Raw genomic sequence first — 21,764 nt, 5'->3', positions numbered from 1 at the left:
GCGATAGACAGCCTTGAACATCATTGACGCCGGCAAATGTATTGCTAATTTCTGTTAAAATGCATTTAAGGTTCGTATTTGCCAGCTATAGTACAATTGTAATTTAAAGTTTTCAACACGCAGAATGAGTAGGGTTGTACACTCACCGCGAATACTTAAGCAACTGTAGCCGGTTATTAATAATCGTGAAGTTACTTCCCATTGAAAGTCCTTTTGCATGGGCGACCATGGCCAACATTACAGAGGTAGACAACCTTTTTTAACAATGATAATTTAATTTGCAACTAGCTAACTATACTGCTGTCAAATTGCAGTTGCAGAAACACGGATTATGCTGGCTGATCAACTACGAAAACACTACCAGGTGAGTTTTATGTTAGAGCAAATGCAAGCGGCATTCAAAACAGAATTGTTTTACACTTTTTTCGTCTGGCTCAAGTTCTATAAGCGTTCAATATATTTCGCCTTTCCATGAACAACCTAAGAAACCAAGTTTAACAACCAAGAAATTAAAATTTGAAGAGCATCTGAAACTGAAAACACCGATGCTAAAAACACCTTAATAAACAGTATTAGACACCGATGCGGTGTTTATGGAGCTCGCTAAAAATGATGTCTGCTATTCATTCGGACTGGAAATGTCACACCCCAATAACTGGGAGTGTGGCATGTCGCCGCACTCAAATTCGATATTCAACCCTTTGCCGCCAGACATACGGAAATTTCGGATTCTGACATCTTGCTTGACATTTTACCTTTGCGACACTTTGACGCCTGACGTCCGGCGGAAAATTCGTACTGGGATTTTTGAATTATGCGCCAATTCACCGCAAGTAATTCGCGCGCCTAGTTTTTATAGGTTTTTCACGGTTCCCAGACTTTTTGTTACCAGGGCATATTTTCCGGGTCCAAAACCCGAAAAATCTCATTTTTGCAGAAACATAGTATACCATCGTAGCATAATTACAAAAAAATAGTTTCGTCTGCTGAGGCGCAAAGGGCGTGGCTGGCAGTCCGCTCTGGTCGATTCCACCATGTTCCTCATAGGGCTTCGTTTTGATTTCCCAGGCGAAATTACGACAACAGCGTCTCACATGCATCTAGCATGTCACATATCTATATCATATGTACAACCACGTGTTCTTCGCGAGACATAATACTAACTGCTGGTGTTTGTGGTGCTCTTTCTTAGCAGTATCCCATCATTGGCCTGCCTGCCATGGACAACTTACCTTTACGCTCTTCCTTCTCTACTGGCACTTCTGCTCTTTATTGTCGTCAGACTATCCCCAGCAGTTTGTCAACATGTGTATATGGGCCTGAAACTGTCGGGAAAGCATTTCCTGCTGTCTCCAGTGCGCTTTGTACGTGGAGCAGCGGTATTTGGAATTAGCATGTATTCACTGTGGAATAACTTTTTCGGGCCGTATATTATGGGGACATGGAGCGACGGGTAAGATCAAAATTTATACATTACACTGATTACAGTACTTGATTTTCTAGCTTATAACTCCAAAAACTGGTGACCTGTTCGTACGTACGAGTACGAAAAGTACTCGTAATATCCACCATTACTACAAATTTCATGATGATAAGCGCGAAGTTTGTTGTTCATAGGACTGCAATGTTCTGTACCTAAACCATTAATAACATTGCATCTAAGTATATAGTACTAGCTAATTGTTGAATTCCTTAAATTTTTAGAAAGTTAGAACACGGTTGGTACAGGGCGACGAGCGATGATTTATCATGGATGCAAGTTGATAAATGGTTGAATCTGACCTTGTTGATACTGCTGCTTATTAAACCGATGAAGGTATTTATATAAGTAAGTGCACTTGCACAATATGCACTTGAAAGATCTGTAGAAACGCTGTTTTGTTCACAACTCGTCCCGGCGCTATCGCTTGCTGTGTTCATTACAATCCATGTACTTGTTATGACCTCAGCAAGGCTAGACTTACTCTCTTAATTTTGACGTGGGGAGGAGGATGTACCCACATCGTACGTACGATTCCCTAATGATGTCCGCCTTTACCAGTAAATACGAGTCGCCATGTTATTATCTGGTCATCTCTCTACCTGTGATTGGTTGCATGTTAAATCCCTAGCGATGTACGCCGTGTTCTTCTAGAAGTTTATATAAGCTTGAGTGATGCCTAATATCGGAAGCGGTCAGGAATTAGTCTCTGGATTTCTGATCTTCTTACTTTTCTGACTTCTATGTATTGAGGAAATACTTGTGCATTAGATTAAAGGGCAGTGTCTTCTAAAGGTTACGACTGGCGTTCATAATCAAGTTGCGGATTATAGCGTAGTCAGCCGCAGTATACTCGCGTCACAATCGACCTTCGCCTTTATCTGATCCTTGTATTACCCGAGACCAGAAGTGAGAAGTAAGGCATTCGTTCGTCTGTTCGTGTGTTTCGCAGGGCTCCTGATAGGGATTCCTGGTTCCTGTGTTCCTGTCGTTCCTCCATCATTCCTCCAAGTTGTTTTCGCTTACCAGTTTGAGATTTAAGAGTGCTCTACCGATTGAGATTTAGGCAGGGAGAAGACCACAGCCAATTCCCGTACGCAGTCACGTTACCGGAAGGTTGTACAAAGTCTTTCACCACGACAATTTAAATAAGTTATCCGTAAAGCCACTTACGTTTTGATCTTTTCTTCTAAGTTGTTAAAGAAACCAGTACAAGTACGGATAGTTCTGTTAATTGGAGTTTTTATCACTTCCCTTAACGAATTTGTGTTGCGGCATGATAATTCCGAATGATATTACAGGATTATTATCAGTTTGTGTGGGATTTCTTAAACGAACCATCTTGCCTTAAAACAAGAGTGGCCCATATTCTGTGTGACTGGGAATTTGTGGCTAACATGGTCAATTTGCCCTTGTTAGTTTACGAGTTTCTCATTACCGAAAGCACAGCATATCGGGAGCATCTCGCTGGATGGAGAGTGACAATCACAAGTAAGTGAAAAATTATAGCGTTTCCGTAGTTTCTTATGGGCTTTCGAAATCGCTGCAGTGTTATCTAATGCAGTACCAATTTTAACAGTAGAAATTCGAATACCGTTGTATGTGAAGGGCTTGCTCGGCTTTACTGTATGATTTCAACGATACATACATGGCATATTTTTTTGGAATGGGCTGTATTCACCCCTGCTGGTGATAGACGGACAGACGCCATATTTCCATTAATGCCGAACATAAAGTATGACGCTCCGCTTTGGTTGATAAAAGATCCGAACGGCTTGCGCATCCTTGTGGTAATAGCGCTACAAAGATTGCGCTACATGACATTTTTTCCATCTTTTTGGTGTTTTTGTATGATCGGCTCTGTTTTCATTCGGTTATTGTCGACGACTTTGCGCTACGCATAGCCTTTTTCATTGCAGGCTTGCAGTTTGTGCGATTGTTTTGTCTGACATGGCTCGGCGATGAGATGATATGTATAATGCGATGGTTACCCAACAAAACGAGAGTCTTTATACGACGAATAACGTGGATAATATGCTCATTCCTAAGCTGCGCTGCATGGATACAACTGGTGCATACACTCCAGATTAGCTGTCCTGGTCTGCTGTTTGCAGATGGAAACTCTTGGTGACCCGTGGTTATCCGCCTACCATGGACAACCAAACCTGACATACGGGAAAGTTGTGACCTTTCTGTATGGGAAACTGGTTTTTCTTGATGTTACATCCACCCAACTGGAAACAGTAACCGCTCAAATATCCGTCTACATTGTTCAGGCTGTCACTTTGGTAAGCTCACGTTGACCTTCGAGCAAGGCAACTATGCCCTATGACCTGTTACTATTGTTTGAGACATACGACTCATTTACAGATTTTTCTGGCACAAATGGTACCGGATATGTTAAAAGAGTTACCCGCTATCCTAAAGATCAGATCATTTGAAACGACTTACAGGAAAAAGGATACTCATCCGTACAGCAGACATTCTTTAATTAGGGCTAATGCTGATTTCTCAAAGCAAATACAAGCTGCGTGGTGTTGTAGATTTGTCGCCTTGATTGGCTCAATCAATCCATCCGATGTGGAGCAGTTTGCTGAGACCTTTCGTACGACGAATCCCGGGGAGAATATTATGGTGCTGTTAGAGTAGGTCATGTTGTGCACTATAGCGAGTTAACTGATGCACTATTCTCTGGTATCAGGCCGGATGTTTGCGGTGCGGCATCGGCAGAAATGCACACTGTGGCCGGACAGTTTAAAGATATCCTAGTTGTTGTCAACGGGTCCGTGTTCAAAAAGAAACATTTGGATAATGTGATTACGGACAAATGCCGGTGTGCGTTTTTCTTTGCTAACCAGAGCGCTCAAAACTTCACGGACGAAGACCATTGCAACTTCCTTCGAGTCCATATATTCAAACAATATCAACCAAGGACTAGAGTAATCGTCAAGGTTTTACTGTTCCAGAACAAGGTAAGTTGTAGGTCACCCCCTCATTGGAACCTGCTGTGCGGTATTCGCAACTGAGAATTTTTCTGAATGTATGTCTGATTTGAAAAAAGATTCCAGATACTGTGGTGAGTGTGGTCACATGACTTGAACCTGCGCAATAGGAAAGCATTTCGATAATGCAATCCGCCATTGTCAGTCCTTGTAACTTGCCATCTATCCTGTTTATCCACTTGCCTCACTTTGTTATTGCGAAGTGTAGCCGGCAGAAAGGTGGACGGGTGGATGGTGGATGTTCAATGAAATCGCATCCACCAATCTGCCGACCTTCGGCAGATTGGTGGATGAGCCGTCCACCTTTCTGCCGGATCACATCCACCTAACTGCCGAAGGTCGGCAGGTTGGTGGATGAGCCATCCACCTTTCTGCCGGATCACATCCACCTTTTTCTAAAGCCGTCCACCTTTCTGCCTATCCAACCCGTCGGTGTCGATTGATCTCACAACGACGCCATTGAATGCATTTAGGTCCACTGTAAGATCAATGCAAGCGTACACTGCTCCGGCAGAAAGGTGGATGCAGTTAATCAGATATTCCCAATTTCCCATTACTCTGTCTGAACGTCATGTCGTTCTACTTGCTTTTCTTCTCCGAAGTGATCTTGTTTTATTTCTGAAGTTAAACTAAAACCGTAAAGGTAATCGAGGAGCACTGTTGTCGCGTTGTCAATCAGCTAATCAGCTGGCTGTCTCTCAGCTCAGCCGCTCAGCCCTTCGCAAAAGTAAAGACCTAATCCTTTCATCTCGTTAAGTTTTTAGTAGATTTAACCAGTCAACATGCCAAAAGGTAAGAAAAACTTCTAAAAGTTATTCGGTATGCTGACTGGGGCGAATAACGAAAATTAGGACTGCTTATCTGCGAGAACCCCAATTGTACTGGCTGTCCCATGTTTATGGCAAACTTATAGTGCTCTCTAATAATCTCACAGTCTAACTGAAATTATTCGCAACAGACAGCAACTTACTCGGTGCGAAAAACTTCCCGCGAATGCTTTCTTATGTTCTTATGAACCATTGGAAAGTTGTTTGGGTGGATTTAGCCAGAACTGAACGAGAGGAAGGGTTCTGGTCTTCACTTTTTCGTCTTCGGAGGCAGGCAGCTGACTATCTGCACGGTGCTCCTCATCTAACTCTAGGTTTAAAGTTAATTTCGAAATAAAAACAAACCTCTCCGGAAAACAAAAACGAGTAGGATGGCACGTTCAGACAGAGTAACAGAATATCTGAGTGTCTGCATCCACCTTTCTGCCGGAGCAGTGTGCGCATGCATTGATCTTACAATGGGCCTGAGTGCACTCAATGGCGTCATTGTCACATCAATAGACGCCGATCGTTTTGTCGGCAAAAAGGTGGATGGCTCATCCACTAATTTGCCGAAGGTCGGCAGATTGGTGGATGCGATTTCATTGTACATCCACCATCCACCCGTCCACCTTTCTGCCGGCTACAAGTGTCCTGTCACGATCCTTTGCATTATGACTCCCGCACCGTTTCGTGTTTACCTGCTAAAGGCAAAAGCAAGCATAGTGTCATAGTTAGGGTCCCTGAGTAAAGATGTTATGCCATTCAATTCTTTGGCGTTTCCAGGGTTAAGTAGCGTTAAATGCTAGAGGCTAGGTAGCTGTTACCACCATACAGAAAAATTGGGACCATACAGAGTTATCGACTGAAACATGAGTGCTTAACGCGAAATCGCCATCGTCATGGATTTTCGGAATTCTGCTAAAACCAGAGCGCTTGAACTTTTAGACATTTTTTATTATAATTTCGACTACTTTCTGTCAGGACCCCAAGAACCTTGAGTGACCACGGTTGAAACAGGAACGGAGTTCAACTTCTTTCGCCTGAAATTCTGCTATCATGTGACCTTTTAGGCCAGACGCAAAATATTGGTCGTCGCCTTCGCTCTGAACTTGTGTTCGCCGACGTTCACCGCCACGCTTATGGCTTCCCTGCTCATGATTTCCCCGCGCCACCCCTCCACCATTGCCTACCACGTACACCGCTCTGACCATTCCCCCTCCTCGTATCTGAGCAGCGTCCACGTCACCATTTCGAGTCTTCAGCAACTTTGGTGGACTGGTCGAACTGCTGCAGTGATTTCTCCAAAATGCTGGAACTTTCGTCATTAGTTGTCTACTGTTGAGGTCATTTTCCTTCCATAGAGAACTGTTGCCTTCATGTTGTCTTCTAATACGGCGGAGGATAACGTGCAGTGGTATTCCTTGCTCCGCAGTTTATTGAAAAGTCAAACAGCGTTTCTCTAGACTCCTGCTTCGACTAGAAGTAGTTTGCCCATTCGATACCTTTTAGGGCTTTCTAGCCATTTGCATGTTCTGAAATTCTACCAAGGTAAAATCTGCCGGATTTCTTGGTAAGAACATTAAATGGACCGTTTTGAACGCCTTGGCATCCAGGGAGTGTGGTAGCACTCGCTTTTGCTCATCGGCATCTTAAGCTTTCTGTAGCTTGAAAAAGTTTTCGAAACTTGACCCCCATGATCCCCATAATATCATCTTTCCCAGCTGGCGAACTATAGCAAAATGGGCAGCATCCTGTCAGCGGCCATCGTCCACACTCACCCACACAGTACAAAACACTAATGCTGAAGTTACATGTTCACCACTAATAGGGCACCACAAAACACTCTACAAGCACCAAACATCCTTTCACGCAAAGTTGTCACGACCTCACAAGCACACCTGACTGATGTCACTGATCCAAAACAGAAGAGCGCGCAATAATGCATACGCGGTACTAACACGTTCGCATGTACACACTTCGTTTTGACACTGTCCACCTCAGAGATTAACTCGAGTACGCATTCTTTTAAAGTTCTGACTCACAAACTGGAAAGTGTGCACAAAATCTGCAGCCCTTAAAACGCAAATTAGGGAAATCGCAGTATATATGTGCTGTAGCCTGTAATTAGCCATATTAACGAAGTGTTGATGCGTATACCATCGTTTGGTTGTTGGCAGGAGAGGTTTCACCAAGTGCCGAACTGGGATATAGAGAACGATCGAATCATCTGCATAGCCGAAATCCAGTTCGCTTTGCTGGCGCTATTTTGCGCCGGGAATATCACAGATTTTCACTAGCTGGTTTAATCATTCAGACAACGAAACAGGACAATCTGTTAAAGCTGCCGTATTCGCTGCGCCATCGAAAACACCAAAAACATCAGATGAAACGCGAGCTGGGGAAGCAAGACGCACACCTAGTTTTGCCGCAGCGCAAGCCCGTAATGGTTCTGGTGCAGCGTTTGAAATGCAACCGTTTATTCAGCGTAACGGCCGAACTCCGGATGCCGGAGAAGCGGGCGACAGTTGTCAGGGCACCGTAATCAATGTCGAGCCCGAAAAATACGTAACTTATGACGAAGCAAGGGTAAGCTTACAATTATGTACTTTAAACATAGTTTTTCGCAGATTACTGAAAACGAGAATATTCTTCAGAGAAAGTTTGGGCACGAAGCGATATTATTGCCGTATTACAAGATGGTGAATTTCATCTGTATCCACGGAATAATCTCATTCTTAAAGACGGCGCAAAATTATTTTTTATTACCGATGCTTCTTCTGGACGAATTAAAGATATTCTGAAAGAGCTCTCCAAATGTTCGCATGAAACACCCCAAACCAGGCCATTATTTGTGAGGCAGGACATCAAAATTCCCATGAAAGCTCAATCGTAAGAGCGATACGCGCAATTTCAGCGGAATATCTTTTAGATCAGCGAGACATACTGTTAATATAATTAATCCACAATATACTCGTATTTCAGAGTTGAGCAAGGGGGTACAGCGGTATGCGACCTAACCGGCCAGTATAATTACTATCAAATGCCGCTAAAACAAATCCAGACAAAGGTGAGTACTAGAATGCTTAGTTATAGTATATATTTCCGTTAAACAGCTGATTCCCCCTAGCGACCGGAAGAAATATCTGGCTTATTGTCTACCCTTGCACAACATGTGGTGATATGTGTCGTGTCGGACGAGCGACCTTCAGCTATTGGATTGGCAAATTTTATTAGACCCTTACGCGCCGTTTACATACATCCACCACGGGTTGTTATTTTGGCTCCTCGCGATTTTTTGGAATCTGAGTGGCCAAATCTGCAGAACATTCCGGACGTTATTTTAGTGGAGGTAAGATGCTTGCCGCTTGGTAAGGCATTTTAGTGGAGGTAATGCACGGTCATAATAATTATTATCATCAAACGTTGCATTTCAAAACAATCACAAAAAGCACGAGCAGCGGTGCTTCACTAATCCCTAGTCATAAATTGAAGGTTTTAAAACACCAAAGCCATAAAATAAGACTGCGATAAATGAATTAAGAACTGTTAAGTAAGTGTAATTATAGAATATAACTGATAGAGTAACTGTAATAACAATACAAAGTAATTGTTAAATTCAGTGCAAAAACGCTGAGTGCTAACCTAGTTACAGAAACAAAAGAAACCGGAGCCACAAAAATTCCGTTCTTTACAATTCCAAGTTCTAAAAGACAGAATATTTCTGGGTTACATTTGGCGGATGCATTTTCTGAAACTTGTTGTCAGATATGTGCAGTATATACACTGACCTTTTGCATAGCAACATAGAAGTTGCCAGTCATTGTTGTGCTTCGCTGACATTCAGTCAGCCGTCAGCGACCTGCGAGTTCGATAATAAATATACATTTATCATCACGTCACGACAGTTTTCTTGATATGAGGGACCTATTTTTAATAGTTCGTAGTACACCACATTTTTGTCAGTGAAGTTCATCCTCAAAACACTCGTACTATGTACATAGTACAGATATATAAGGAGTTATTCGACTTAGAAGATATATAACCTTCTGCTTTTCTTGTAGGGTAGTCCACTCTGGCGAGGTCATCTAAGCGATGTTAGGATCCAGTCATGCCGAATGTGCGTTGTGGTAGATGCAAGCGAACGTCCAAAGGAGCAGGCGGAGAAATGGAATCAACCTAACGTCGACTTATTATGGCCCATATTACCCCAACACTTCTACCAGCATGTTAATGCTGTGCTTGTGACGGTGGAAGTGAAAGAACTTTTGAAGCGGTACCACGAAACAGATACCACATTACTGGACGAAGCCGCGTCTGGTGCGCTGCAAATTGCAAAACAATCCGCCATCCAAGCATGCAGTTTAGAAACAACTCTGACAAAAGTGAGAAACGAACTTCAAGAATTCCGGAGAAAAACTGACCATTCAGCTAAAGTAGCTATGGAAGATATCGAAAAAATATTAAAAGCTTTTGGTGAAACAAACGATAGGCTGCCGGAGCTTTTGAAACGAATCCGGACGTCATGTGATCTTGGTTCTTCAAACATTTACACGCAAATTGAAGAATTGTTGGGATATTTTCACCAGCTGCCAAGCAATAAGGTGCCGCCCTTACAAATCGCAGAAAATTGATATAATGGAAATTATCGAAGATTTCCATGCAACCAATGCCAAGAAGCTGCGAAATACGTTAACCGGTCTTGAAAATATTCTGCGGGGCCATGATCCAAACTTAAAAGTATCCGACTTCAGTACCCTGGCAGCATCCACGCGCCTAAAGGAGTTTCGCGAACAAGATGACAAGACGTCTTCAGAAAATATCGCCGCACTAGCTGGCGATCTGGGAGATCTCCTGTACCAAGCAGATGGAGTTGGAATGTTCAGTGCCATCGATCATAATTTTTTCATAACCACGAGATTAGGGAAAAGTTGAAGGCATTTCGAGCAAGTAACAGTACCACGGTGGAGAAGACTGCGCGGAAAGTAGCCAAAATAATCGCAAAGTTTTGTTCTGATCGAGGGCTGTTGGCTAACGGTACAGCCAAAATTGCAGGTTTTTTAAAACAGCTACGCGCCAATGATGAACGAATACCGGAGACTCTGCTAACGACTGTAAACGAATTTTTTTCTATAACTGACGTTTCACCAAAAATTTTCAAAGAGTTAAAAAGTTTGAAACGTTTGCATGAAGATGGTGATCTCACGCCGGGAACGTTTCTTGCAACTGTCAAACGGTTTTTTTATACGTCCTCCGAAGGAGATAATCGTTTTTCGAAGAAAGCGACCACAGAAATTAAGGAGATCATATACCGATTTTACCAAGACGACACCATTCATCTACAAGTCGCTATTACCGGAATAACAAACTGCCTGGAGTTAGCAGAAAATGACCGCTCAGCTTTAACGAAACTGGTCAAACAGTTCCGAGACATGTACAACACCTTTCCCGAAGAAATCCTCACCTGTACACGTAAGTACTAACAAGCTTCAAAAAAAATAACTATCGTCCGGTTGATGACATCTCGGCTGCAGGTTGTAATAGCTTCTCAAAGCGCTACTATGTATCTATAATATTTGAAGACTAGTTACTGTACTAGTTACAATTAATATAATTCAAGGCTTAACGGTCGTGTGCTCCCTGCATTCTGTACGCATTAACTGCTCTACAATTACCCGCATACGGCACAATACACTTGTGCGTCAGCTGGATATTTTCGCTTATTAGTGAGTAGTGAGCTTAGGGTCGGGTCAATACACGAACCTACTCCCTTCTCACATTGGGTATCCGTACTCGATTGGAAATCATTTTACCATTTGACAATTGGTTGTAATTTTATTACGTACATGTACAATTCTGCGCAGCGCACGTATCGTAACGCGAAATGGATGCCACACAATGGTCCGATGCTCGAGTTACGGGTGCAACTAAGAAAATTAATAACTGGAGAACAGATATCCCATATTGGTTGCAGGATGCGTTGTCCACTGATGACTGAGTAAAGATGTGCTGCTTAGGTTATTCGCAGAGGTTTGATATCATGATAAAGTAAAACTGCGTGTACTTCATGTAGACCACGAGGCAGTTGGACTAGTTTCATGGACCCAGGACGGAATTTCGGATTCCTTAAAGCCATACGTCATAGCTGACTGCGCCTCACCGAAATTCATCGACGCACTAATGCTGGAGTGCTACGAAGATAAGGATGTGTTTGACGTTGTACGATTACTGCTTCTTGGAGGGTACAAAGAGACGGCTAAGATGGCAGCTGACGCTAATTATTCTGGATGCCCTTTTGTTGGAAACCAAGCGGCGTTATGTAAAATGTCCCTGTCAAGCGTAACCGCATCCGATGGTCGCTGTCAACATGGTTTTAAGCGATATGACCCTAATTCATACGCCCCGGTTCAGGCCAGCAACAAGAAACCACGAAACGCATCCGACGAAAATATCAGCGTTGTAGACATTGAACCGCTCACCCAATTCGAAACCTTTCAGACCTTCTGCAACCGCGCTGCCGATAGAGGATATTTGGTCATAGGAACGGAGGTCCCGCATAATAAAATGCTGAAATCCGGAGCTGTGGTTAGTCAACATTATTATGTACTGCGCCGACCGTTCTACGTGGATGCACGCCAGAAGTTACTCGGCGATGCTCTACGATGCCTTGATCAGTATGCAGTAATAATTGCTACGGTGTATAAAGATGAAGTTGACTGTATAAGTAACGGAACTTTATTCCGAAGGTTAGGCACAACGGTTCCGCGCAGTCAGCTCGAAGCTCTGGAGTATCTTCCGACGTACATTTTAAAAGTCGTTGCAGAAGGAAGCGGTAGCCTGTCGAAGAAATTCTCCGAACTTGAATCGTCACAAACAGCAGATGTCACTGGTCAACGAAACTGGAAAGCCTTTGGACAACAAAGCAATCCGGAATGGTTTCTCGCATATTGTGGAATTGTTTTGGAACTTGCCAAGATTAAGCAGGTAATAACCGCGCAGTTGCTGCACTCACTAATTGCTCTAACGGAAAAGTTGTAAACTACAGAGTAGGCAAAATTTTATAGGCCCGCGTGTAATGGAAACACTGCGCAGTAAATTTATGTTGTAGCTTATTCAGTGGCTTCTCAGGAATGCGCCACCGTTAATTCAAATGTCAAAAACGTTCTGTAAACTGTTTAGGTTACTATAAATAACGTTCCCATCGACCCAAATAACTGCATACTAGGAGCCATACCTCTGTTGCCGAAAGGAATTTTTACGTATGTAACACAGACGTTCGGTCATCAGCGAGCCAACAACATTGTGCCGGTGGAAGCATCGATAAATGTTAACACGTTCTTCTATGAGAGCCCTGATATTCCCATGAATGCCGTGCAGTGGAAGAACATGGTGAAGGTCCACTGGCACTTACTATAGCTTGGCTTTACATACTGTCTTTAAATTTGAAGATGGGTTTTGGTACATTCAGTATCAGTGGCACTGGCAACTGCTACCGTTCAATGGCAACATTCTTAAGCGAAGCTTGCCTCAGATGTGTGAAATAAAGCGATATGAAACATTTAAAGCCAGATAATAATCATAACTCGGTTGTTGTCTGCATTTGCTACGTGGCATCGCCTTCTTATAAGCTAAGGCACAGTAAGTTAACACGAGAAAAACAACAAAACACATAAGGTAGGAAAAATTACCGAGATGATAAAATTAGCAGGTTATACAGGTACGTGAATAGTACAGTTTAAGGTAAAATTGGAAACAATGCGTGAATCGTAAATTTACAGCAGTAACAGCAGTGAGAATTTCCGTTCGATATGGGAGCAAGAGCAAGTACGGGGACTGTTTGAAATTAAGCCCTCTCTGCTTAACTCAACGAGCGTTAACTTGCTTCCAGTATTCAGCAACGCCTTCCGGAAGAGGAGCTCCACCTCGCGATGCACAATATGGCGAATCATCGATATCAGTGCACAATAATTTGCTCGTATCAAGTTCCGCGGCGTACGGCCGCTTGACTGGGTCAAATTGCAGACACGATAGAATGAAGCTCCGTAGATGACTAGGTATCCAGTCCGGAATTTCCGGCGGTTTTTTCATGGTATTGAGGTAATAGAGCACAGCCATTTCCAGCTCGATAGGCTTATCTTTGTCTCCTTTATACAGCGGTGGCTGACCACTGGCTAGGTGTAGCGCAACACATCCAAGACTCCATGTATCACACTTGCGCCCGGTGTGCAAATTATACGCCTTTTGGTCGTCTACCATTTCCGGCGGGAGAAATCGCCCATCCTCGCCCTGACGAACACTGATTCCATGCTGCACGGACGCGTTTCCTTCCAGTTCAACTTGCCGCATTAAATGAAAACCGCCAATTTTTAAGGTGCCTTGGAATGGTTTTTCGCTAAAAAATATAAGGTTACTGTTTAAATTGCGATGAACGATTCCGTGCCCGTGAAGATACTTGAGACCCTCCAGTACTTCCATGATCCACTTCCCAATCATATTAAGTGGTAAATAATGGAGAGCAGCTTGTCTCAAGTTTCCTCCTAAATATAAAGATATCATTAAATCTATCTACAGCTGTTGATTTTAGCACGAATGTATTTCACCTGGACAATGTTCCGTAAAAACTTGAAATTCCGCTGGAAATGATGCGTGTGAGAAAAACTGGCATCCAAAATGGTGTACCACATTTTTCGTGCCTTTTTGTAGCGCTCGTATTCCGTAATAATCAGCATGACGTTTTGTTCGCGCATCAGTATTTCTTTCCATAGTCAGTGCGTCAGTCAGTTTACCGAATGCCTTAATTTTTAAACGTTTCTCTTTTTCCACTTCATCGTCCTTGCCCATTAGCACAAAACGCCAAATATCTACGTTTTTCTCTTCATAAACTCCACCGTCGTTCCATTGAATATCGCCAAGTTGAACCGTCATTGCTGGGTCGCTTGGCATAAACGGATGAGTTTGTGCATTAGTAATCGTGAACTTCCCTTCGGCAGGCAGTTGCTGCTGATTTTGTGTAGTTTCCATGGCAAACAGGTCAGCTAATGAATACCCTAAATTAAGAAATGGCAGCTTCTTTAGATCTTGCAAACTCCACCGCCTAAACGGATCTGGTTCTAAACAGCAGCTCAAAAATTCTTCGCAGGCGCGTGGTACCGGGTACGGCAAACTAATTTCCGGGCCGACTGCAAGACCGGCTTGACCGGCACCTTTATAAATCTTCTTTAACTGTTGCAACATGTCACCATTATTGACTAAATATTCAGACTGGGAGTAACGGTACTGTCGTTTGATTGTCAATGGCCGATCACAGTTTATCATCTGGATCGCCAGACAACCAAGCGCCCAACTGTCCACTTTGCTGGGATCACCGACTGACGCTGGCATGGCGAAGATACCTTCGGGTGGAATGTATGCCACATTGAGGGAGCCCTCACTGATCCAGTTCGTCCACAATTCCTTTATGTTTTTACAACTGCCCAATACCACATAACCTTGATCACTCTCGAAAACGCCGGTAACATTTTCCCGGAAAATTCCTCCATGGTATGGCGGAAATTCTTTCGTCACTGTGACAGCGGTGTTCAGAATGGTGTAAATATAATGACGGATGGTTTCCAGGTCTTCTTCTGCAACAAAACATCCAACGAAACTAAGGTTTTGTCACGAATCTGGCAGGTAATGCAAATAAGCACGCAGAGAAAAGCGGAAACAATATAAATGTAGCCACCATAACTACGGCAGCCAGACTGCAGAAAAAGAAGAACCAAAATGTACTTATCATTAATGCTATTTAGAAATTTCTAGAGTAGGAATCTACAATAGGCTATATTTAAGTTTATAATTAACGTTTGATGAAGACTTTTGTTAGCTCGTGTAAATCGTTCAAACGTTCGGTTCAAACATTTTGGGTGGTTAAATCAAAATGCACATGACGGTTTTGCCGTGGAATTACTGCGGGTATCCACTTTGGCAGGATACGCGCGTGCTTGAAAATGCTGTACCGACTGCCTGGTACAGTCTACCTGTCTAGGTGATTACATGTTCGATACCCAACCAGGACCAACCCATCCGCCGTGATGCCGGCATGAATGAAATCAGTGGATTCACTGGATTGATGGATTGCTTCAATGGAACCGCCTCGTTGCAAGGGCAGCAAACCTCCACAGAAGGCTGATGCAGATATGCTGGAAGGTTACGACTTATTCAGCTTTTTGCTGGACTCAACAGGAAAATGTATGGTTTTTCATTGATGATCAACCATTTACCTATATTTACTTGAGACTGACACACAGATAAAGCGAAAACTGCTTTTGCAAACGGAACCTCTTTCTGTAGGTCTTGTGATAAAAATAAACGATGGGGCTTAGTTAATAAGTTTATGTCATAATTACAAAACGCATTTCAATTTTAAACCTTTCTTTAAAAAAAGCAAACCGCAAAAGTAAACTTTCTCAGCCATGCCAATTTACTATGTAGTTTTCGCTGCATGACGGCTACCGTTTTATTTGAACGCTGAGTCACATGTACTGTCGAGCTTTCCCTACCGGAACTGTGTGGGTATGTCTCCCTGATAATCGTGGGCGAACGGGAAATTTCGGTATCAAAATTGGGCTGAGCCGAAGTAAGTGGCACCGGTTGGTACTTATCACTTGATGTCTCCACATTATCAGCTCCTTCATCAAATTTCGCAGCGGTAAGCGTCGACGTCAGTTGGAGAACGGTTTCAGAAAGAGCCGCGGTTCCCCTGTTTAACTCGCGTTCACTGCGCGGGGCTATTGAACTAGAATAAGGTTCTGTAGCCTTCGGAATATCAACGTCAGATAACAGGTGTAACAAATCATTTGCCGAGCAGCGCTTAGTAAGTGCAAACCGCAAGCAAGACTCGATGCATTTAACTAACAATTGTAAGGCAGAGGGTACCGGATCAGGAGTCTTAGGAATATATCCCTTCAAAATCAGAGATTCATAAACATGGTCACTCATATCGTTTTCAGCTGGAATGGATTGTGTTCCATTCGTGAATTGTCGTTTGTAGCCTGGGATATTAAATGTAAATAGTTCCATTAAAATGCAGCCCAAGCTCCAGATATCGCTTTTGCTTCCGATTCTTTCTCCTGTGCGCTCTTTAACTAGAATTATTACTTCGGGTGCCTTGTACCAGATTGTATCACCAAAACTGCTTTCTTCTGTTAGACTATTGTTATTTTGTCGAAATATAATACAGTCCAGGCCACCAATTACAACGATTGGCGGTTCGTTTGGTGGATATCGGAAAAATATTTTTGCTGGGGCCAGGCGTCCGTGCACAATTGTCCTTTCATGTAGATAATTTAGTCCAGCGGTTATTTCTCTTGCGTAACGAACTCCTGTTGCCAACTCCAAAATTTTGTTTTCTTTTTTAAGCTGCCGGAGGAATTTTTCAAGGTCCCCTGTGTGAAAGACAAAATCGGAATAGTAACTACATGCAGCTTCCAGTTTGATCATAAATTTTTGACATACTCGAGTAATAATCCATTAGTACTTCGACGCATATTACGTCTTGTTTCCGGTTTTTCTTAACGGTAACTTGGAAGTACGTTGCAAGATTTGGGTGCTTCAATTCAAGAAGCGTCTCACAGCGCTGGCGCATTGGTGAGCTACCATGCAAGTCGAATAACGGTGCCACATAGCTCAACTGGATTATTTTTACAGCTGCGGTGTTCTTTCCTGTCACAGGAATCCCATCGTTGATCTCTACTGCACGTACAGTGGCAAAGTGACCTTTTCCTAAGCAACCATCAGTTCTGAAGCTGTACGAGCAGCGGACGCCGACGGAGAATCCCACGATGAACACGTGGTCCGAGAGTTGTCTGCACGTGGGGCGTTTGCTTGCTGATGCACAACATGCTTCAACGAAATTGCGGGCGTCCGCATTGTCATGTATACTGCTGACATCAGGTTCGGCCTTAAAATCGGACAACTGCGATAGATTGCTAACGAAATCGGCAAACTTTCCGTCAGTTTTGAAAATGAAATTTTTGTATGTTCCAGTTACTGTGTCCCGATACACCCAGTCCGGTGGGGATCGCTTATGCATTTCGATCACAGTACAGCCTAAACTGAATACATCCGTTGCCGTAGTGATTTTGGTTTGCTCGGCACTACTGCCGGGATATCTCATTTTCTGCATTTCCGTGGAGGCAAAATGTGAAGACCCCTCAGGATAATCTTGTCGATCGCCATTGTGCTCTTCCCGCGACGATTTCTCGAAATGAGCGATCTTTAGAATATACCTGGCTGTAGGAGCGTCAACAGTCTGAACAAGAATGTTTGAACATCGAATGTCTTTGTGAATGATGCCATGCTCATGCAATACTGCTAGACCTTCCAGAATTTGGCCGGTGAATAGGGGAATGAACGATTTCTTGAATTTTCGTTCCGTTATAAACTTATCCAGGGGCCTGAAGCTGCCTAAAACATTTACGGTTATGTTCACGTTCACAGCTCTTACACTTTATGCCAGACATTCAAACCTTCGCTCTCGGTAAAGACCCGCAAGCCCAGGCTGTGAGGTATGGCTGCGAGATGCTTGATAACATGCTTCGATGTCACCTGCATTCGAAGTATCTCGAAAACAGCTGCTTTGCTTGCCATTAGAAGTTCGTCGTTACCGCCTTCCGAGTTAGTCGTAGAAATGAAAGTGACTGTGTACGGTCTACAGTCTCCTGTGCTGTGTGGAAGCTGTACTGCCGTTTGCAGTAAATTGAGGTTATCATGCACTGCTTTATTCACGGCAAGATTCCCAATATTTTTAGGAGAATTCACCCCAGGTGTTTCGGTTTCCTCCGCATCTTCAATTTGGGCCAAAGATTGCACTTCATACCGCTTTACGACATACCGCTGCATCTCAGCACTTCTGAAGTTCGCCATGGTGCGAGCAAAGTAATTCATCTGAAGAAGCTCATTACAATTTGGCCGCTTTACAGGATCCTTTTCCAGGCATTTATCGAGAAAGGTAGCTGCCTCCGGCGTAAGCAAGCTGCAGCTTCCCTTACAACCATGACCGCAGATGTCGACTGTGGGGTACTGAGGTTTATATCCAATACGGAAATAATAGTACATATCCTGAAAATTATGGTTGGAAGCAGTCAGTACGACGGTATCGTGGCTCCTATCGGCTCTGATGAAGCGTGGCGGTTTGCCTTGCTGCAGCATCTGTATGAGCGTGCAGCCCAGACTCCAGATATCCGCTTTTCGGCCAACTGAGTTGCGCTGGTGTGGTTGTTTTGCAGACAGAGACACCATTTCTGGCGATACGAATGGAACGGTACCGGCAGCATTCTCTAAGCAATTCGGGGGCGTGCAATCTCCCGAAAAGTGTTTAGCCATTGACATTCCCACAATTTTGCTATGTTCTTTTCTTCATTTACCATAACGTTTGACCCATTGATATCGCGATGAATGATGTGGTTTTCGTGAAGGAAGTTCAGTCCTTTCAGGATTTGTCTTGTGTATATAATAATTGCGAAGTCATTTATTTTTGTATCGGTTCCGACATTTATTGATCCCAGCAACTCGTCCAAGGGCATTCCTTCAAACAATAATCAATATACAGTGTACACTAAAAGTCTATCAACTGACCGCTTAAACGAGTATTTCAAAAAGCACGAATTCAAGCGCGGATTTGAAGACAAAATAAAGGAAACGCTGCAAATTTAGCAACATATCTGTATAGATAAAAATTCTCTGAAGAAGATTTGTTTTGAGAAAAAAATATCATGCCACCGTGAAGGTTAGATTGTTTAAGGATAACGGCGCGGTATTCAACTCGTACTTGTAACTTGTATATCCAAAAGATTAGGAGAAAGCTGCGCACACCACGTTTTACCACCAAAGTCTCCGCACACGACCTTTCACCACCACCTGGCTACGCACACCACTGTTCGCACCACGTTTTGTCTCAAGCCACCATTTTTGCGCCACCACCATATATATTAAAATATCGGCAGTCTCGGGACACCACCTTATACTCGTAGTTTCGAAAACATACGGTGCTCCGTCGTACAGTCTGTATATACGACTAATAGGAGCTATGCTGTATTTTTTTTGTGCGTGTACGGGAAGTAGTACTTTACTTAAACTACACTGTATTTAAATTACAATGTTTTGGTTTTTGCTGCCAACGGTGCGGGTCAACCAGTGTTTCTGGGCTTGCTAGCGAAGGAAAGATTAGTAAACTTGGAATTGTTTTGTAAAAAGTTTCAAGAAGGCACATCCTACGTGGCAGCAAATTGTTTATACATCAAGGCTTTTATCGCTGCGTGTACTCCTATCAAGAAGCTACAGTAATTTCGAAATCCGGTGGTGAGAATAAGTGGAAATTTGTTCTGACGATTTTCGGGGATACCTGAACAAGAACTAGCTCTGCCAGCTTGCTTTCGGCAAGTTTGTAAAACCGAAAAATTCGCTAACTATAACGGAAGCGGCGGCAGACGAGTGGTATCAAAAAAGAGGAGTCAGACCGCGAGACGAAAGAGCTGCCTTTTTTCCGCCAGTAATAACAATTAATTGAATTTTTTTAAAATAGTGGTGTGCAGAGGCTGTGGTGGTGTGCACTGTGCACTCTGCCCTTGGTGGTGTCAGGAGATTTCGGTGGTTTTTGTAAAAAAATTAAAAGATAATAAAAAGTGGTGTGGCCTGGCGGTGGTGTTTCGTGGTGTGCGGAGACTTTGGTGGTGAAACGTGGTGTGCGGAGTCTTCCCCAAAAAATTTTGATACAGTGCTCTGAAAACATTTTGTGCGCGTAACATCCGGTGTTGCTAACATGTTACGAACTGAAGTGGATGCCTGAAATCATGCAACTTAAGTTAAATCATTGTGTCACGCACTACAGATTAGGTTAACTTCCAGTCTTCTAGAAACTTCGCTATAAATCACATAGGTAATTATGTGTCTATGACAAGGAGTCAGAAATAAAACCACTTTCATGCCATTCTGTTTTAGACTTTAAATCAGCTTCAGAAATTCTGTAGCTCATTTTAAAATTTAAAAAAACTCCCTACGAAGCGAATCATCGAATTTGGATAACTTTTGGCATCACTTTGTGTTTATTTCCTAATTTTTGAAGAGACGTACGTCTTCAGATCTAGCTTTGGCTGACTAAGCTTCTGAACGTACTTTGTATGGCTAAAATTGAGGATAGTCGGCCGGAATAGCGAAGGTCCTAATTTAGAAAAAATACAAAGAGTGTCCCTCTGTCTGTTACTGAACCTCTGTCTGTAATACTGAAGTGTTTCGATGGCGTCATTGGTGACTAGCTATTATGACGTCACTCAACTCATAACATTGTCAAGGTAGTCCTGTACGGAATTGCATTTATGTCGGCATGAGGTTGCCATGAGCTATGACATTCGGTATTGCTTACCAACCGTTTTTATACGTGTCGAAGTGGAACATCCAATTTCCAAGTTGGCTAGTACGTTGATATTCGTTAAGTACTTGTAATATACCAAATAATTTCGTAGTCCCAGCGGCCTATCCTCTAGGTGATGTCTGATTAATAACACAAATTTAAATATATTTTGAAATTTTATTATTAAAACTGAAAGTGGCGTGCAATTGGTTTTGGTTCAGTGTCGTCCTCACATAAGCCACAAACAGCACTTCACAGAGCCACTCTAAAATTTTCCGTAAAGCCGCTCAGTGCGCTCTCCGACCTTTACCGTCGCAGAAGTTCCATTCAACAATTCTATGCGGGCTATATAAGTCTCTTGCGTTTTATATAATTTCTGTTGCAACTTTTTGATTTTACGAGTACTTTACCTGGGCACTCTTCCGCTAGGATATAGCAAGTTCTGATCAGACCGGCTTTTCGAGAGGAATAATCAACGCCATAGTATCGCTGTACGTAGACGTTACGTTGTTCTTCCGCGAACGCGGTGACTAACGGATGGATTGCGGCACATAGCGCTTCCACTTCGTTTTGAGCATCAGCGCGATCCGACGCTACTGTAGTTAGTTCAGCTCTTTGGGGTAGCGATGGCATTGCTTCCAGTCCGGCGAATCCAGATTTCTCAAAATGGTCACCAAGCAGTTTAAGGTCGTTTTTCTTTGGATGGTATGTATCATCCTTTCTTTCGAGATTTACCGAATACGTTGTCGAATTTGCCGTTGAAACTTTGTACTGAAAACCAGCTGCGTATACTGATGGCATTCTGCTCAGTGGTGAAAGTCAAACTAAGCCAGTTAACCGTGCTAAAAAAAAGATAGAAAATTTCCTTTCGCTCAGTTAATTTATGAACAATCTACAAGTTGCACTGTGCAAGTGATACATTCTTGTTGAGCTGCAGCGGTTAAGCATTTTTAAGAAGGTTGTACAACTCTACAGCCAAGCATGAGAAAGCGACAGAACATTCAAGCAAGATGCTTATCTGTAGCCGTAAGTCCGTGACTGAGAAAACCTGACTCACTATGTGCTGATTTTCGAAGCGGAAACGGAGC

The 21,764-nt window shown here is 43.1% G+C and overlaps 2 protein-coding genes across 7 annotated transcripts; one reads left to right on the top strand and one right to left on the bottom strand.

Annotated features, from left to right (window-relative positions):
- Positions 1 to 100: 100 nt before the first annotated feature.
- Positions 101 to 12,825, top strand: LOC129597456 (uncharacterized). 5 transcript variants are annotated; one of them, XM_055495009.1, is made up of 16 exons: positions 101 to 245; positions 315 to 364; positions 1,196 to 1,453; positions 2,782 to 2,971; positions 3,400 to 3,768; positions 3,851 to 3,951; positions 4,024 to 4,125; positions 4,182 to 4,452; positions 7,469 to 7,877; positions 7,946 to 8,180; positions 8,274 to 8,358; positions 8,419 to 8,640; positions 9,353 to 10,760; positions 11,362 to 11,962; positions 12,035 to 12,272; positions 12,468 to 12,825. In XM_055495009.1, the coding sequence occupies exons 13-16, from the start codon at positions 10,721 to 10,723 to the stop codon at positions 12,702 to 12,704; spliced, it is 1,116 nt and encodes a 371-aa protein (XP_055350984.1). In that variant the 5' UTR covers positions 101 to 245; positions 315 to 364; positions 1,196 to 1,453; positions 2,782 to 2,971; positions 3,400 to 3,768; positions 3,851 to 3,951; positions 4,024 to 4,125; positions 4,182 to 4,452; positions 7,469 to 7,877; positions 7,946 to 8,180; positions 8,274 to 8,358; positions 8,419 to 8,640; positions 9,353 to 10,720; the 3' UTR covers positions 12,705 to 12,825. The 5 variants fall into 5 exon arrangements, with proteins under 5 accessions (XP_055350984.1, XP_055350983.1, XP_055350985.1 ...); XM_055495008.1 differs by having other exon boundaries at positions 1,193 to 1,453; XM_055495010.1 differs by having other exon boundaries at positions 1,193 to 1,453; positions 4,024 to 4,452.
- A 52-nt stretch (positions 12,826 to 12,877) lies between these two features.
- LOC129597482 (uncharacterized) lies at positions 12,878 to 21,680 on the bottom strand. Of its 2 annotated transcripts, XM_055495053.1 has the most exons (7): positions 21,087 to 21,680; positions 17,798 to 18,855; positions 16,785 to 17,735; positions 15,830 to 16,714; positions 15,335 to 15,469; positions 13,889 to 14,911; positions 12,878 to 13,825 (listed from the first exon to the last, which is right to left on the bottom strand). In XM_055495053.1, the coding sequence occupies exons 2-7, from the start codon at positions 18,657 to 18,659 to the stop codon at positions 13,152 to 13,154; spliced, it is 4,530 nt and encodes a 1,509-aa protein (XP_055351028.1). In that variant the 5' UTR covers positions 18,660 to 18,855; positions 21,087 to 21,680; the 3' UTR covers positions 12,878 to 13,151. The 2 variants fall into 2 exon arrangements, with proteins under 2 accessions (XP_055351028.1, XP_055351029.1); XM_055495054.1 differs by lacking the exon at positions 15,335 to 15,469 and having other exon boundaries at positions 21,087 to 21,679.
- Positions 21,681 to 21,764: the final 84 nt, after the last annotated feature.

Source organism: Paramacrobiotus metropolitanus, unplaced genomic scaffold, assembly GCF_019649055.1.
Source record: "Paramacrobiotus metropolitanus isolate TYO unplaced genomic scaffold, Prichtersi_v1.0 Parri_scaffold0000105, whole genome shotgun sequence".
Lineage (NCBI taxonomy): Eukaryota > Metazoa > Tardigrada > Eutardigrada > Parachela > Macrobiotidae > Paramacrobiotus > Paramacrobiotus metropolitanus.
Note: the sequence above shows the minus strand (reverse complement) of the source record. Positions and strands in the feature narration are given on the sequence as shown.

Coding starts and splice junctions, on each gene's coding strand:
- LOC129597482 (XM_055495053.1), bottom strand. CDS start 18,659: ATGTCAATGGCTAAACACTTTTCGGGAGATTGCACGCCCCCGAATTGC. Junction 16,715..16,784: donor ACTAATGGATTATTACTCGA/GTATGTCAAAAA, acceptor TCTTTCACACAG/GGGACCTTGAAAAATTCCTC. Junction 13,826..13,888: donor TTTTACGGAACATTGTCCAG/GTGAAATACATT, acceptor CTTTATATTTAG/GAGGAAACTTGAGACAAGCT.
- LOC129597456 (XM_055495009.1), top strand. CDS start 10,721: ATGTACAACACCTTTCCCGAAGAAATCCTCACCTGTACAC. Junction 10,761..11,361: donor AGAAATCCTCACCTGTACAC/GTAAGTACTAAC, acceptor TACTTCATGTAG/ACCACGAGGCAGTTGGACTA. Junction 12,273..12,467: donor AACTTGCCAAGATTAAGCAG/GTAATAACCGCG, acceptor TAAACTGTTTAG/GTTACTATAAATAACGTTCC.